Below are 14622 nucleotides of genomic sequence, written 5' to 3'. Positions count from 1 at the left end.
GTAGTTTTTTTTTAATAAATTGTGCTTTGTGTAGCACGTACAAAGTATACAGAAACCTAAATCCAGATATACAAAAAAATATAAAACATTCCTAAAAGAAGTTGCAAGAGACTGGACAAGTGATCAACAAGTTCCCACAGCTAACGGGGAGGAAACTGAAGCAATCCAATCTACAAAATGAGCACCTGCTAAGGATCCACCAGGTTGATTGTCAGGAAACATTAAAGAACATACTGTTCGGACTATTGTGGGAAATGAAAAAAATAAATATCCAGCACAGTCTTGCAGAGTTTGCGCAGAGCATCATAAAAGAAGTGAAGCAAGATACTACTGCCAGTTTTGTGAAGTACTGTTACACAAAGGCATGTGTTTTCAGAAGTATCACACCCTTCAAGAATATTAAAACATCACACAAACATGTCTGCCAAGTTCCATCATCCTCAGACACTAATAAGTGCAGCTACATTCAGATAAAGAAGGCTTGCTCATTTCACATACGTCTTATGAAAATCGCCAGGAACTGGAACAATAACCATGGTGTGGCAGCTGGTATGGGAAAAATATCATGAAGCAATTATCTGGATGGGATGGAAATTGATAGATGTGTTGTACAGACAAACAAATGATTACAATTTCAGAAAAATTGGGTGATTTATTGAAGAGAAAGAGCTTCACAAATTGATCAAGTAAATAATCTGTTTCTCTGCCTCTGCCCATTATGTAAGAAGTTATTTGGCTTGCCATTAATTGACAGAGTTGTTGGATGTCCTCCTCAAGGATATTGTGCCAAATTCTGCCAATATGGCGCATTAGATCATCGAAATTCCAAGCTGGTTGGAGGGCCCTGGCTGTAACACTCCAAATATTCTCAATTGAAGAGAGATCTGACAACCTTCCTGGCCAAGGTAGGGTTTGCCGAGCACAAAGGTAAGCAGTAGAAACTATCGCTGTGTGCAGATGGGCATTATGTTGCTGAAATGTAGGAGATCGGGATCTGTCATCACTCATTCACTTGACTGCAAGTGGCATTTCAGTGCTAGACATAGGCATCCTTTACTGGGTGAACATCGACCATTGAGCACTCAGGGTGTTATACTCATCCCCTAACCAAGTTTGAGCTTGTCTGAACTGAACCAGTTGGGAAATCTGTTTTATCTTGTATTAAGAGAAGGCAAATGCAAAAGAGTAGCGGTCTATTAATCATTTGCAGTTCAAATATATAGTGAATGATGGTATCATTTAGGGAAATGGCAGCAAGGGCAGGAAAAAACACCAGGTGCACTTGGTGTTTATGCCTGGGGGCCCTATACTTGGATCATTCCAGCAACTGGAAGAGAAGGTTAATAAGACCAGCCTTACTCATAGAGTTTCAGTGAAGCTCACAATTTGCAGCATTGTCCCTGTAACTGATCATGGCTCCTTAGTTCTGAGTCAAGTGGAAGGACTGTGACAGAGGCTTCAAAGGTTCTGTGACAAACTAGGCTGCAACTTCTTCGACTTGCACCATAGGGTTGAGAATGGTAGGTCCTGCTTAATGGGTCAGGTGTGCACTACACAAGTAGCCTGATCGTGCATGGGGTCCAGATAACGAAAGCTTCACAAAAAAAGTGCCAGAGTTCAAAGTGCTCCTGAAAAGTAGCAAAGTTCATATAATACTAGATGCAGAAAGCTGGTCGGAACCTCAAAGTGATAGCCGTGAAATTTTTGGGGAAAATTTAATTGTATAACGAAAGGATGGGATAATGGGAAATGGAGGTGGTGTATTTGTCACAGTAGAGAAGAAACTCAGATCCACCAAGGTAGAAATTGAAGCTACTAGTGAAACTGTTTTCAGCAAAAAAGCAATTTCAGGGGTGGGAATAAAAGGATAACTGGATCCTTTCATCACCCACCAGACTCATCTCTTGATGTAACCAAAAACTTTAGAGAAAACATCAGTTCGCTTGTACGTTAGTTCTCCAATCATACTGTAATCATTGGAGGAGGTTTGAATCATCAAACAGTCAAATGGGAAAGTTACAGTTTCATTAGTGATGGATATGATAAGACATCCTGCAGAACGATAATAAATGCCTTCTCTTAAAACCACCTAGAACAGATTGTTAGGAAGCCCAATCATGATGGAAATATATTGAATCTAATACCAGCAAATATACCTGACCTCTTAGAGGATGTCCACAGCACAACTGGTATCAATGAACCTGATGTGGTTGTGGCAGCAATTATTACTGAAGTACAAAGGACAACTAAAACAAGCTGAAAGATATATATGTCCAGTAAACTACATAAAAAAATCAGTAGTGTCACAGCTTTCATGAGGAACCTGGAACTTCAGCACTGGACAGGAGCACGTAGAGGAACTGTGTTCAAGTTGAAAAGAACTGTTGACTATACACTGAATAGATACGTTCCCAGTAGAATAGTTCGTAATAGAAGAAACCCTCCATGGTATACAGTCACTGTACAGAATCTTGTAAAGGAACAGAGGTTACTGCATAACAGGTGTAAAACAAAGTATAGGGCTATAGATAGAGAGATGCTGGATGAAATGCATTTGGGTGTCAAGGGAGCAATATGTGATGCCGTCAATGACTACTCGAGCAGAATATTGTCAAATGATCTTTCATAGAACCCAAAGATATTGTGGTCATGTGTAGGCTGTTATTGGCACCAAAGTTTGTGTCCAGTCCCTAGTGTATGAGTCAAGAACTAAAATTGAGGGTAGCAAATCAAAAGCTGAAATGCTTAAGTCTGTTTTCGAATGTCCCTTTTCAAAGGAAAACCCAGGAGAATTGCCCCAATTTAATCCTCATACCAATGAAAATATGGATGAAATAACTTTAACCTGTCATAGAACCTTCGAACAAAAAACTATGCCCAGTAGTTGGAAGAAGTACAGGTCATACCCATCTACAAGAAGGGTTGTAGAAGTGATCCACAAAACTACTGTCCAGTATCTTTAACACCAATTTGTTGTAGAATCTTAGAATGTATTCTGATCTCAAACACAATGAGGTATCTCAAACGACTGGAACAACCTCCTTCAAACCAATCAGCATGGATTCCAAAAACATCGATCATCTGAAACCCAGCTCTCACTTTTCTCACAAGACACAGTGAAAGATTTATATCAAAGCAGTCAGTTAGATGCAGTATTTCTTGATTTCTGAAAAGCATTTGACTCAGTACCACACTTATGCTTATTGTCAAAAGCATGTTCTTATGGTGTACCAATTGAAATTTGTGACTGGATCGCTCGGGAGGACATATCATGTTATCTTGGATGGAGAATCATTATCAGATGTAAAAGTAACTTCGAGTATGCCCCAGAAAAGTGTTTTGGGACCCTTGCAGTGTCATATATTAATAACCTTACAGACAACATTAATATTAACCTGACACTTCTTGTAGATGATGCATTTATCTATAATGAGCTGCTGTCCAAAAGAAGCATAAATATTCAGTCTGATTTTGATAAGATTTTGAAGTGGTTCAAAGGTTGGAAACTTTGGTTTATTGGTAAAATACTGGGGAAGTGTAATCAGCTTACAGGTCACTTACACAATCCATCCTAGAATATTGCGCAAGTGTGTGGGACTCATATCAAATAGGACTAACAGGAGATATTGAGTGTATGCAGAGAAGGGCACCATGAACTATTACAGGTTTCTTTGATCCAGGGGAGAGTTTCACAGAGATGCTGAAGAATTTGAACTAATACGGACTTGAAGGCAGATGTAAACTGTTCTGAGAAAGTATACTAACAAAGGTTCAGGAACATATTTTAAATGATGCTGTAGGAATGTACTAAAAACCCCAACTTTTTGCTCCCATAGGGATCATGAGGACAAAATTAGAATAATTACAGCACCCACAGAGGCATTCAAACAGGCATTCCTCGTGCTCTGTATGTGAATGGAATGGGAAAAAACTGGTTTAACTGGTACAGTGGGATGTACCCTCTGTCATGCCCTTCACAGTGGTTTGCAGAGCATAGATATAGAAGTAGAAATGTAAGTCCAGGATGGCTTGCCATGAAGGGCAACAAAACAGAGCGTAGAATATTGTCAACTTACAGAGTGCTGTAAGAATGCTGTGGATGACAACTAAAGGATTCCTTCTATGAAGAGAAATAGCACCCCAGACCATCGTTCCTGGCTTTCGGACTGTATGGTGGGTGACAGGTTGGTATTCCATTGCTGTCCAGAGTGTCTCCAGACACATCTTTTCTGGTCATAGGGATTCAATTCAAAGCGCAACTCATCACTGAAGACAGTTCTACTCCAGTCAATGAGATTCCAGGCTGAAGATATGTCTGATGACTCCCCACATAGTGGTGGGATGCCAAAATGACTGTCACCCACCACAGAGACTGATAACCAGGAGTGATGGTCTGGGATGCCGCTTCTTTTCGTAGCAGAACCCCTTTGGTTGTCATCCATGACACCCTTATAGCGCAGAGGTATGCTGATGGTATCCTATGTCTCATTTTGTTGCCCTTCAAGGCAAGCCATTCTGGGTTTCCATTTCAGTAAGATAATGCCCACCCACTCACGGCAAGAGCTTCTACTGCATGTCTTCATACTGGCCAAACCCTACCTGGGCCAGCAAGGTAGCTGAATCTGCCTACAATTGAATCCACTGGAAGTGTTCTGGGTAGGTTGCTCAAACCAGTTCAGGATTTTGACAATCTAATGGGCCAATTGAACAGAAATTGGGATGATATCTATCAGTGGGACATCCAACTATTCTACCAATCGGTGCCAAGCCAAATAACTGCCTGCATAAGGGTAAGAGGTGGACCAATGCTTTATTGACTTGTTCAGTTTGTGGAGCTCTTTCTATTGAACAGATCATCCAATTCTTCTGAAATTATAATAATTTGCTTTTGTCTGTACATTTAAATTGCATCTATTGATTTCCGCCCCATTAACATAATTCCTTCATGATGTGTTGCCCCCCCCCCCCCCCAACCCACCACCTAGAGTGTGTGTGACACACCCAGTAACCATCATATACTCATACCATTTTTTGTCTGTAGTAATGGCTATTTTCTCTATTGAAAATAAGCTGGCGTAGGGATCTAATTTTAAACATAATATTCCACAGAACATAAATACTGGAGTATCTGTTTGATAGCATTCAGTTAAGGTGTGCATAACATAACACTTTCCTTTTCTGTCTGTGTAACAGTAAGTGAAAGAATTTTTTTATTGTGATGCTTGTACAACACAGTAATAACAGAAAAAAATACATGGTACTTGTTCAGTTTTACAAGTTGAATAAAGAATTTTCTGTTAAGGTTACTTATGGGTAATAAAATCAGTTAAGTTGTTTTCTTTAATTATGCTAAATTTCATTGATGTGAGTATATGTATATATAATTAAGATAAGTATTTTTTACATAAGTTACTTTTACTTTGACGTGCACTTATTATTTTATACTTATTCAATAATTTCAGGACCTGGAGGGCAAGGCACCACCTTTAAGAGTTTATCCTTTATATTCATCCTTGCCATCACATCAGCAGTTAGATGTTTTTCGGCCTACATCCAAAGGCATGAGGAAAGTAATACTAAGCACAAATGTCGCTGAGACATCAGTCACAATCAGTGGAATAAAGTATGTTATAGATAGTGGTATGGTGAAAGCGAGGTATGAGCTGTAGTTAAAACTCTTGCTATAGATTTCAGTTATTTCTTTTGTTAAATAACCTAACAATAGTAACTTTGTCTTAAACTTTTTCTAGGTCGCACCATCCTGGTACAGGGCTGGATATCTTGAAAGTGCAAAGAATTTCACAAGCACAAGCCTGGCAGAGAACAGGCCGGGCTGGTCGAGAATCAACTGGATACTGCTACCGTGTGTATACGAGGAAGGTAGAAAATATTTATACTTCTTGTGTATAAAGCCAGTTCTGAAATTGATTTTTAGTTATTGCTTTAGGCAGTCTCTGTATCTGGATTAGTTTGTATAATGATCTACCTCCAGATATTAATCTTCCAGAATAAAATCTTTATGTCAGTGGCCTATTCTCTGGTCACCTTCTGTTTTCTAATTGTAATATTAAAACTTATAATACTCCGTATAATTATATAGTATATTTTTTACTTAAAGTAAAAATCCTTATGTTTTGGAAGAAGAAAATGAGATGGGAAGTAGATAATCTCTTTATATTTAAATTAGCAAAGTTACATAAGAAAGTAAATAATTTGGGAGTAAGGGAGACCACTCACTGAATAGCAGAAACATTGAGTCATCAATAGCACGTCCGCCCTGATAGCTGTGTGGTCAGTGTGATGGATTGCCGTCCTATGGGCCTTGGTTCGATTCCTGGCTTGGTTGGAGATTTTCTCCACTCAGGGACTGGGTGTTGTGTTGTCTTCATCATCATTTCATCCCCATCTGCAGCGCAGGTCACCCAATGTAGTGTCGAATGTAATAAGACCTGCACCAAGGCGGCCGGACCTGCCCCGCAAGGGGCAAACGCTCATTTCCATTTCTATCAACAGGACAACAGAAAAAAGAAGAAACACTTGCTAGCTTTCAGAATAAATCCTTTGTAAAGTTAGAATACACTCATATGTGTACGTGCACCCACACACACACACACACACACACAATGTGAGCGCTTGCCTGTGTCCCTATATGGTGCCAGCTGGACACAAAATGTAGGGATTGCAGTTTGACAGGTGGACTGATGGAGTGTGGGTTGTGTTGGATAGGAAGGGCGGATGGAGAGAGAGGTGGGACGCAGAAAGAAGGGTTGGAGGTGAGTAGATAGTGGCCCAAAGGGAGGTAGCTGGCTTGCTGGCTAGAAATGCTGAAGGCAGGTGTGGCTGGTGCATAGGCTGGAGTGTGATGCTCAGGTGCTGGAGCCAGTGGGGTGTGGCGTAAGGTGATGGTAACATAGAGACATGAATTGGGAGGGGGTGACACCACAGAGAAAGGGGAAACTGTGGGCAATTGTGGCTAGTAAAGTTGCAGGATGCAAGGATAACTCTCATCCATGTAATTTATAAAATCTGGTGGTGGAAGGAAAGCTCCAGATGGCCTGCCTTGTGAAGCCTCCACTGAAATTGAGCATGTTGTGCCACTGTGTGACATTCTCCTGCTTCATTTATTCATCGATAGTCCTCGGTGTCGATGTACTGCATTGTTATACTGGCTGAAAAATGGGGGGTGGAAGTTCAACAGTGACTACTATAAATGATGTAGACGACAGTTGCACAATTGTGTTTCACAGTTATTTACTTTCACTGTTCACAACCCTCCCCAATATTACGCAACCATATGGCCAGTTCACAATTGGTAAATGTTGATAAGCCTCATTAATATGTTGCAGGCAACATCAGCATACTGCGACAATAATTTGCTGTTGAACATCTATGAGCAGTAAAACCTAACCACACAGTTCACAGTTCTTTTAATTATTTTATTTTTCAAATAAATTAAACAGACATTGTCATTAATTAAACAGACATCGTCATTAATTGTTCTAATATATGACCTATTTGTGACCGAGCGAGGTGGCGCAGTGGTTAGACACTGGACTCGCATTCGGGAGGACGACGGTTCAATCCCGCGTCCGGCCATCCTGATTTAGGTTTTCCGTGATTTCCCTAAATCACTCCAGGTAAATGCCGGGATGGTTCCTCTGAAAGGGCACGGCCGACTTCCTTCCCCATCCTTCCCTAATTTGATGAGACCGCTGACGACGCTGTCTGGTCTCCTTCCCCAAACAACCAACCAACCAACCTATTTGTGTTACATTTATTCCACTGTTAAGTTGATGCATTGCTGTTAGTCTAACTAATACATGTTTCACGTCTGAAAATTGGCTGTGGACTGTCTCGGGACCAAAAATCAGTCCTTTATATATCCTCACAATAATAGTCACTGAAACTATACATTGTTCAATGTTTAAGTTACAGAAATTACAATTAGAACATAACACATTCAATTAACTGAACACATCAAAAAATTCCTTCTTTTTAACAGTTCCTTCTACCACAAAAGTTAGGCCAAGTTATTTGTTTAAATAATGAAATTAACCAGATATCTTTACACAAACAATACTTTTGACAAACCTGGTAATTATTTTGGAATTAATTAAGGGCTGGCTTTGCTTATATGTTTTCGAATAGACCCAAATAAATACTTTAAGGAGCCTAGTAGTTCTTCCAAATGTTTATAATTAGTACAGAATTATTTTTGTTTATAAGTCAGCAACAGAAACAATTACTGATTACACCTTATAATGATCTGTAGCAAGTGGTCAAAATAAATCAGATTATACTATTGTATATTAATGGTAATTAGGCAAAAATGAAAATAAAATTAATTTAAGGAGGCAGATGGCAAAACAAGAGAGGCAGTAAAGAGATCCCAGCTTGCTTCGTCACAACTGGCTAGTCAACTTTGTTCTTGGCCACATTTTGGCAATTATTATTCATTCTGGTGGGCAGCTGGTTGGTTGTCATACCAATGTAAAAAGCTCTGCAGTGATTGCAGCAGAGTTGGTATATGACATGCCTGCTTTCACAGCTGGTGCTGCCACAGATAGGGTAGAATAAAGCTGTGACAGGGTGGAGTAGTAAGCACTGGGTGGGTAGGTTGGACAGGTCTTGCACCTGGGTCTTTCACAGGGTCATGATCCCTGTCACAAGAATTTGGGGTTGGGAGTGGCATAGGGATGGACTAGGATATTGTAGATATGATCCCTGTTCTAGTCCAAGTTGGTATTGGGTAACAAGGGGACACTACTTTGTAACTGATTCTTTGGGGATGGTTGCAGGATTAGGGGTGCATTGAGGATATAGCATGGGAAATCCATAAATCTGTTTGAGGACTAGCTTGGAGGGGTAGTGCCTGTCTGCGAAGGCCCTTGTCAGACCTTCAGCGTACTGGATAAGGGAGTTTCCATCACTGGATATAAGCCCTCTACCTATGGCCAGGCTGTATGGGAGGGATTTTTTGGTGTGGAAGTGATGAAAGCTGACAAAATGTGAATACTTTTAGTAGTTAGTGGTTTAATGTAGATGGAGGTGGGGATGGAGCCACCAGAGAGGAGAAGGCCAACATCTAGGAAGGTGGCATGCTGGGTTGAGGAGGACCACATGAAGCATGAGAGGGAGAAGGTGTTGAGGTTATGAAAAAAACCTGGCCCTGGCCCTGGCCCTAAGCGTAGAGCATGAAGATATCATCAATGAATCTGAACTAGACTAAGGGTTTGGTAGTTTGGGAGGTGAGGAAGGTCTCCTCTAGATGGCCCATAAAAAGGTTGGCATAGGAGGGTGCCATGTGAGTGCCCATGGCTTTGTTGCGGATATGTTCATATAACTTCCCTTCAGATGAGAAGTAGTTGTGGTTTAGGAAAAAGTTAGTAAGGTGTAATAGGAATGAGGTAGTGGATTTGGAGTCGGAAGGATGTTGGGAAAGGTAGTGTTTAATAGTGGTAAGACCATGGGCATGAGGGATGTTGATGTACAGGGATGAGTGATGAGTAGGGATCCAGGGAATAAAGGGGTGTGGATGGTGGAGAGTCGGTGAAGGAATTGGTTAGTGTCTTTGACATAGTAGGCTCGATTGCAGGGTGGAGCCTTCAGAGAGGTGAAGTTTAACATTCAGGAAGGTGGCACACTGGGCTGAGGAGGACCAAGTGAAGCGGAGAGAAGGTGCTGAGGCTGTGAAGGAATGATGATAGGGTGTCTTGGCCATGAGTCCAGACCATGATGATATCATCAATGAACATGAACTAAACAAAGGAATTGGAAGTGTGGGAGGTTAGGAAGGTTTCCTTTAGATGGCCCATAAAAAGGTTGGCATAGGTGGTGTCACATTGGTGTTCATGCCTCCACAGATTTGTTAATATGCCTCAAAAGAGAAGTAGTTATGTATTAGGCTGTAGTGGTAGTGTATAGGGAACGAGGTAGTGGGTCTGGAATCTGAAGGACATTGAGAGAAATAGTGTTCGATAGCAGCAAGGCCATCGGCTTGAGGGATGGTGGTGTACTTTGATGTGAGAGGCCAGGTTTCGGGCAGTTGCTTGAAGCTTTTTGTCAACAAGAGCAGAAATTCTTTCAGGAGGAGCACAATAACCAACTGCAGTGGGGTGTCCAGGATTGTTGGGTTTATTAATTTTGGGGAGCAAGTAGATGGTATGCTTGTGCAGCGTTTTGTTTAGGGTGATTAGGGAAACAGAGTTGAGAGGGAGGTACTGGAATGGTATTCAGTAGGGATTGGAGTTATTTTGGACTTCTGGGACAGGATCACAATGGCAGAGCTTGTAGATGGAGGAGCCAGACTGTTGGCAGAAGCCTTCTGTAAGTTGGTTACTGTTGTTCATTAACAGTAGTGGGGTCTTTGTCTGCAGGGAGGATGGTAAGATCAGGATCTGTTTTGAGGATGTGTATGACTTTTGTTTCCTTTGCTGAAAGGTGTGTGTTTGTAGAAGGGATATGGGAAGGATGGTGATGCCAAGTTGAAGGTAAGGAATTCCAGGAGGTGACCCAATGGGGGACCATGGGTGGATGGTGGTATTAACTGGGAGAGGCAAGGTTCAATGTTGGGACTAGGTTGGTTGTGGTTGGAGGGATTGGTAGCAAAGAGATGTTTCCACTGTAGAAATTGGGATAAGTAGAGTAGGTCTTTGATATGTCCATCATGGTTAAACTTTGTTGTGAGGCTGAAGATGAGGCCTTTGGATAGATGTGAAACTTTGTGGGATTGGGGTTTTTGGTGGAAAAGTTAACAACAGAGTTTTTACCCTTTTTTTAAATCTGTAATTCATGGAGTATTTGGACAGAGTCTTGGAAGATGTGGCAAATTGTAAAGATCAGCTATAGTTGAGTTAGTTGAGTTGAGTTGAGTTGAGAATTGCCTCGGGAAGGTGTCGTCATAAAATTGCGGTAGCACTCCTCTCATTAAACAGGATAACAATGATGGGGTAAGAATTCTGCAGTTTGTGCATATCCCAGTGAAATGCGGTGGACAACAACACTGCGTGGGTGAGCTGCCGAGAGCATGCTAGAGATGTTGCCTCGTCAGAGCAGAACAAGATACTGGTCGAGCGATGGTTCAGCATGCCTAGTGTCCAGAAAGTGTGGCCATCTGAGTTCTCCCTCTGGCATAAGTGACCAGCGAGGGTGACATGGGGCTGGTTTCCGATCTACGCAGCCCATTGTCTGCTGCTACAGATGGAGGTGAGGGAAGGAGTAGCCAGAAAGCCATCTGCTGTATTTCAAAGGTTTGTTGAAAACTGTAATTGGTTTTGCATGCTTAAGTCTTGCACTTACCAATGAAAGGCAATGTATAGCTCTTATCCCTTCATAAATTTGAAATATTCAAAAAGTCAAGCAGTCATAAGTTCAGTCCATTGCACGCTTTCATCATTTAAATCTGTATTTCCGCTTCACTGATGTAAATGTTCACAAACGAGTTTTATATAAAAACCATAAATTAGATAATTTCAGAAATAAATCACCACATTAACATATTTATGGTTTCTTCAATACTTTTGAGAGATTTATTCCACAGAAGAACATACACTGTTTAGCCATGTAAAGAAAATATTATGTTATTTCGAATACACGCATAGTCGATCGTGGCTAGATCGAAACTTATACAAGGCTTTATTATCAGGTTATATATACCTCTTTTTTTTTCAATAATGATAATGAAGAGAGTCTTGAAAATGTAGGGGACATCTTCCTGAATTATGTGGCTGGCTGCCTAGCAGCAAACTAGTCCGGCATACACTCATCAGCAAAACCGAGGTCACAAATGTCATGTTGTAGAGCATGCTCTGCAACAGGATATTGTGAGTTGCCAGTTTATACCCTCTGCCTATGCCCATTCATCCTAATTGATAATTTGGTGGTAGTCATGTCGATGTAGAAGGCTGACAGTATTTACATAATAGCTGGTATATGACGTGTTGTTTCACAGGTCGCTCTCCCTTTGATAGTGTATGTTTTGCCAGGTACAGGGCAATAGGTGGTGGTAGGAGGGTACATATACCAGCAACTTGCAATATCCTGTTGCAGAGCATGCTCTACAACATGACATTTGTGACCTTGACGCCTGTTTCACCACACGCGCCATCTGGCTTCTTTCCCTGACTCGTTTCTCGGAACTCCACAGGTGGGAACTAGCATTACAACATGTCCTCGGTTCTCACCATCCACCTGGCCTTAATTTATGATAATTTCTTCTGTCTCAGCTTATCTTCAGTGTAACTACTCTTTGCTTCACTCCGTTTTAGTTCTCTACATCCTTCATTGTCTTTCCCAACTATTTTGCACCGGCCCTTCCCACCTCTGTTTTGTACAATGCCCTTAGCTTCTCACACTCATTAACTCGTGCACAATGTTTTAGTAATAATCTCTGTCTTGCATATTACCCTGTCTTCCACCTTTAAGCTCTCAGGTTTCCAAATCTCGTCCGATGCAGTCCCCAACAGTCAGTCTTTCCTTCTCATCCTGTACGGTAAGTCTCCCCTGACCCATGGTTCTGGGTGACTTTCCCAAAATCTACCCCTTTTCCTAGACCTCTCCAGTCCTTTTCCTTCACTCTTCTACCTTCCCCTTCAACCTTTCTGACTGAAAAAGGAGCCACTGGCTCTGAAAGCTTGCCAATCACAGCAGTCTTTTATGTGTGTTCTGTCGCTGCTTGGTGAGTAGATTTTTTATCTATCCAATTAAATAATTTTGTCAATAATTACCGTATATACTCGAATAATCCGCGCATGTTTTTTCCCAAAGTTTAGGATGAAAAACTGGGGTGCGCAGATTATTCGAAACATTGTTGGTACTGCTCTGCCTCCAACAATACATCCCATTATACTATTGCATTGTTGCGGCCTTAGTCTGTGTCGCATCAGTAGCACGTTAGGAGTGAAGTATTAACATCTTCAAACTTGTTAATTATGGCTACAAGTTCTCGTTATCACTCGTACACTACTAAAGAAAAAGTGTAAATTATGGAAGAAGCCGAGAATATTGGAAACCGTGCAGCAGGAAGAAAGTACGACGTGAGTGAGAGTTGTATTCACGACTGGCAAAAAAATAAAACGCAGCTTCAAGAAACTAATAGTAATCGCCGAGCATTTCGTGGCCAAAAAGCGAAGCATCCGGGCCTCAAGAAAAGGCTCTGCGATTATGTAGATGAGAAGCGACAATATGGACGCGCGGTGACGAGTGAAATGTGCCAACTTAAAGCATTGTCTTTAGTCAAAGAAATAGGCATTACCAGTTTCAAAGCTAGCCGGGGCTGGCTATCAAGATTTTTCAACCGAAATGGTTTAGGATTCCGGAGGAAAACTACTATCGCTCAGCGGCTTCTAGGCGATTACGGGGAAAAAAATAGTGAATTTTCATCATTATGTGATAAATCTGCACCGTAAACAGTCATATATATTATCGCAAATTGGTAATGTGGATCAAACACCAGTCTATTTTCAGATGCCGCTCAACAACACAGTGAACAGGAAAGGAGAATCCAGCATCATGATACGAACTGGCGGCAGTGAGAAACAAAGATGTCCAGTGATGTGCGTAACTGGCGATGGATGAAAGCTACCACATTACGTGATATTTGAAAGGAAAACTATTCTGAAAATATCAGTAAAAGGCATACCGGTATTAGTGAGAGTGTATCCGAACGGGTGGATGGATAATGAACTTATAATTGACTGGGTGACACATGTTTGGCAACGTCGTCCTGGTGCGTTGCTGAATTTACACAACATGTTGGTCCTGGACAGCTTCCATGGACATACAACTAAGGAAGTGCGAGACAAATTACAAAAAGGGAAAACTGGCTTGGTCATTATCCCTGGAGGCCTAACATCCATCCTACAACTACTAGATGTGTGTATAAATCAGCCATTCAAAGCTGCACTTAAACAGCGATATACGCAATGGATGGCTGATGAAAACCATAAGTTCGCACCTAGTGGAAAAATCAAACGGCCTGATTTGTCCCAGATTTGTGAATGGGTGAAAAGGGCAAGGGACACCATTCCGCAACCACTGGTGGAAAAATCCTTCAAAAAATGTGGACTCACAAATTCACTGGATGGAACAGAGGACGACGTTCTATGGGAAGATGGTGAAGACGACAATGATTTTCCTGCTAGTGATGACGATGAAAGTGATGAATAGAGTGATAAGAGAGGAAACGTACCGGTATTGACTAAAATATTTTATTGCACATGCCGTATTAACAAATTCTTAAACAAGATACCGGTAATTCACAGTTCTTTTTTTGCTATTGTAGGTACGCGTAGAGTCCCAGCTGGCGGTGATAATGTTCCCCGCCCGCCCGCCTAGTGGGCCAGCCGGCCAGCTGCACGTTGCTGAATTGGTTGCGTTTTAATGATGTATCAACCTGTACAGCAGTGTTGCTTCAAACCAGTAGTTATTATACATACTTTTGAACACATCATAACGTTGGAACAATTTTTTTTTGTAAATAAAACAAATTAAAGCAAAAAATGATATTTTTTTTTTTTTCCCCCCTCTTCCTCAAAATTGGGGTGCACGGATTATTCGAGTATACAAGGTAATTGTTTTTCATTGATTGTTATATTGGTCCATATGTCCATCATTCCTTCTTAT

At 41.2% G+C, this 14622-nt stretch overlaps 1 protein-coding gene across 2 annotated transcripts in view; it reads left to right on the top strand.

Moving 5' to 3' along the window:
* Positions 1 to 14622, top strand: part of LOC126162196 (ATP-dependent RNA helicase DHX33) — a 135088-nt gene that overhangs the window by 86992 nt on the left and 33474 nt on the right. For both annotated transcript variants that reach the window (XM_049918525.1, XM_049918526.1), the window contains 2 exons: positions 5463 to 5656; positions 5751 to 5880. In XM_049918525.1, coding sequence (XP_049774482.1) covers positions 5463 to 5656; positions 5751 to 5880 — 324 coding nt within the window. The remainder of the gene's footprint in view (positions 1 to 5462; positions 5657 to 5750; positions 5881 to 14622) is intronic.

The sequence above is a fragment of the Schistocerca cancellata genome, chromosome 2 (assembly GCF_023864275.1).
Source record: "Schistocerca cancellata isolate TAMUIC-IGC-003103 chromosome 2, iqSchCanc2.1, whole genome shotgun sequence".
Lineage (NCBI taxonomy): Eukaryota > Metazoa > Arthropoda > Insecta > Orthoptera > Acrididae > Schistocerca > Schistocerca cancellata.
The sequence above is the reverse complement of the archived record's forward strand: the minus strand, read 5'-3'. Positions and strand labels throughout refer to the sequence as shown.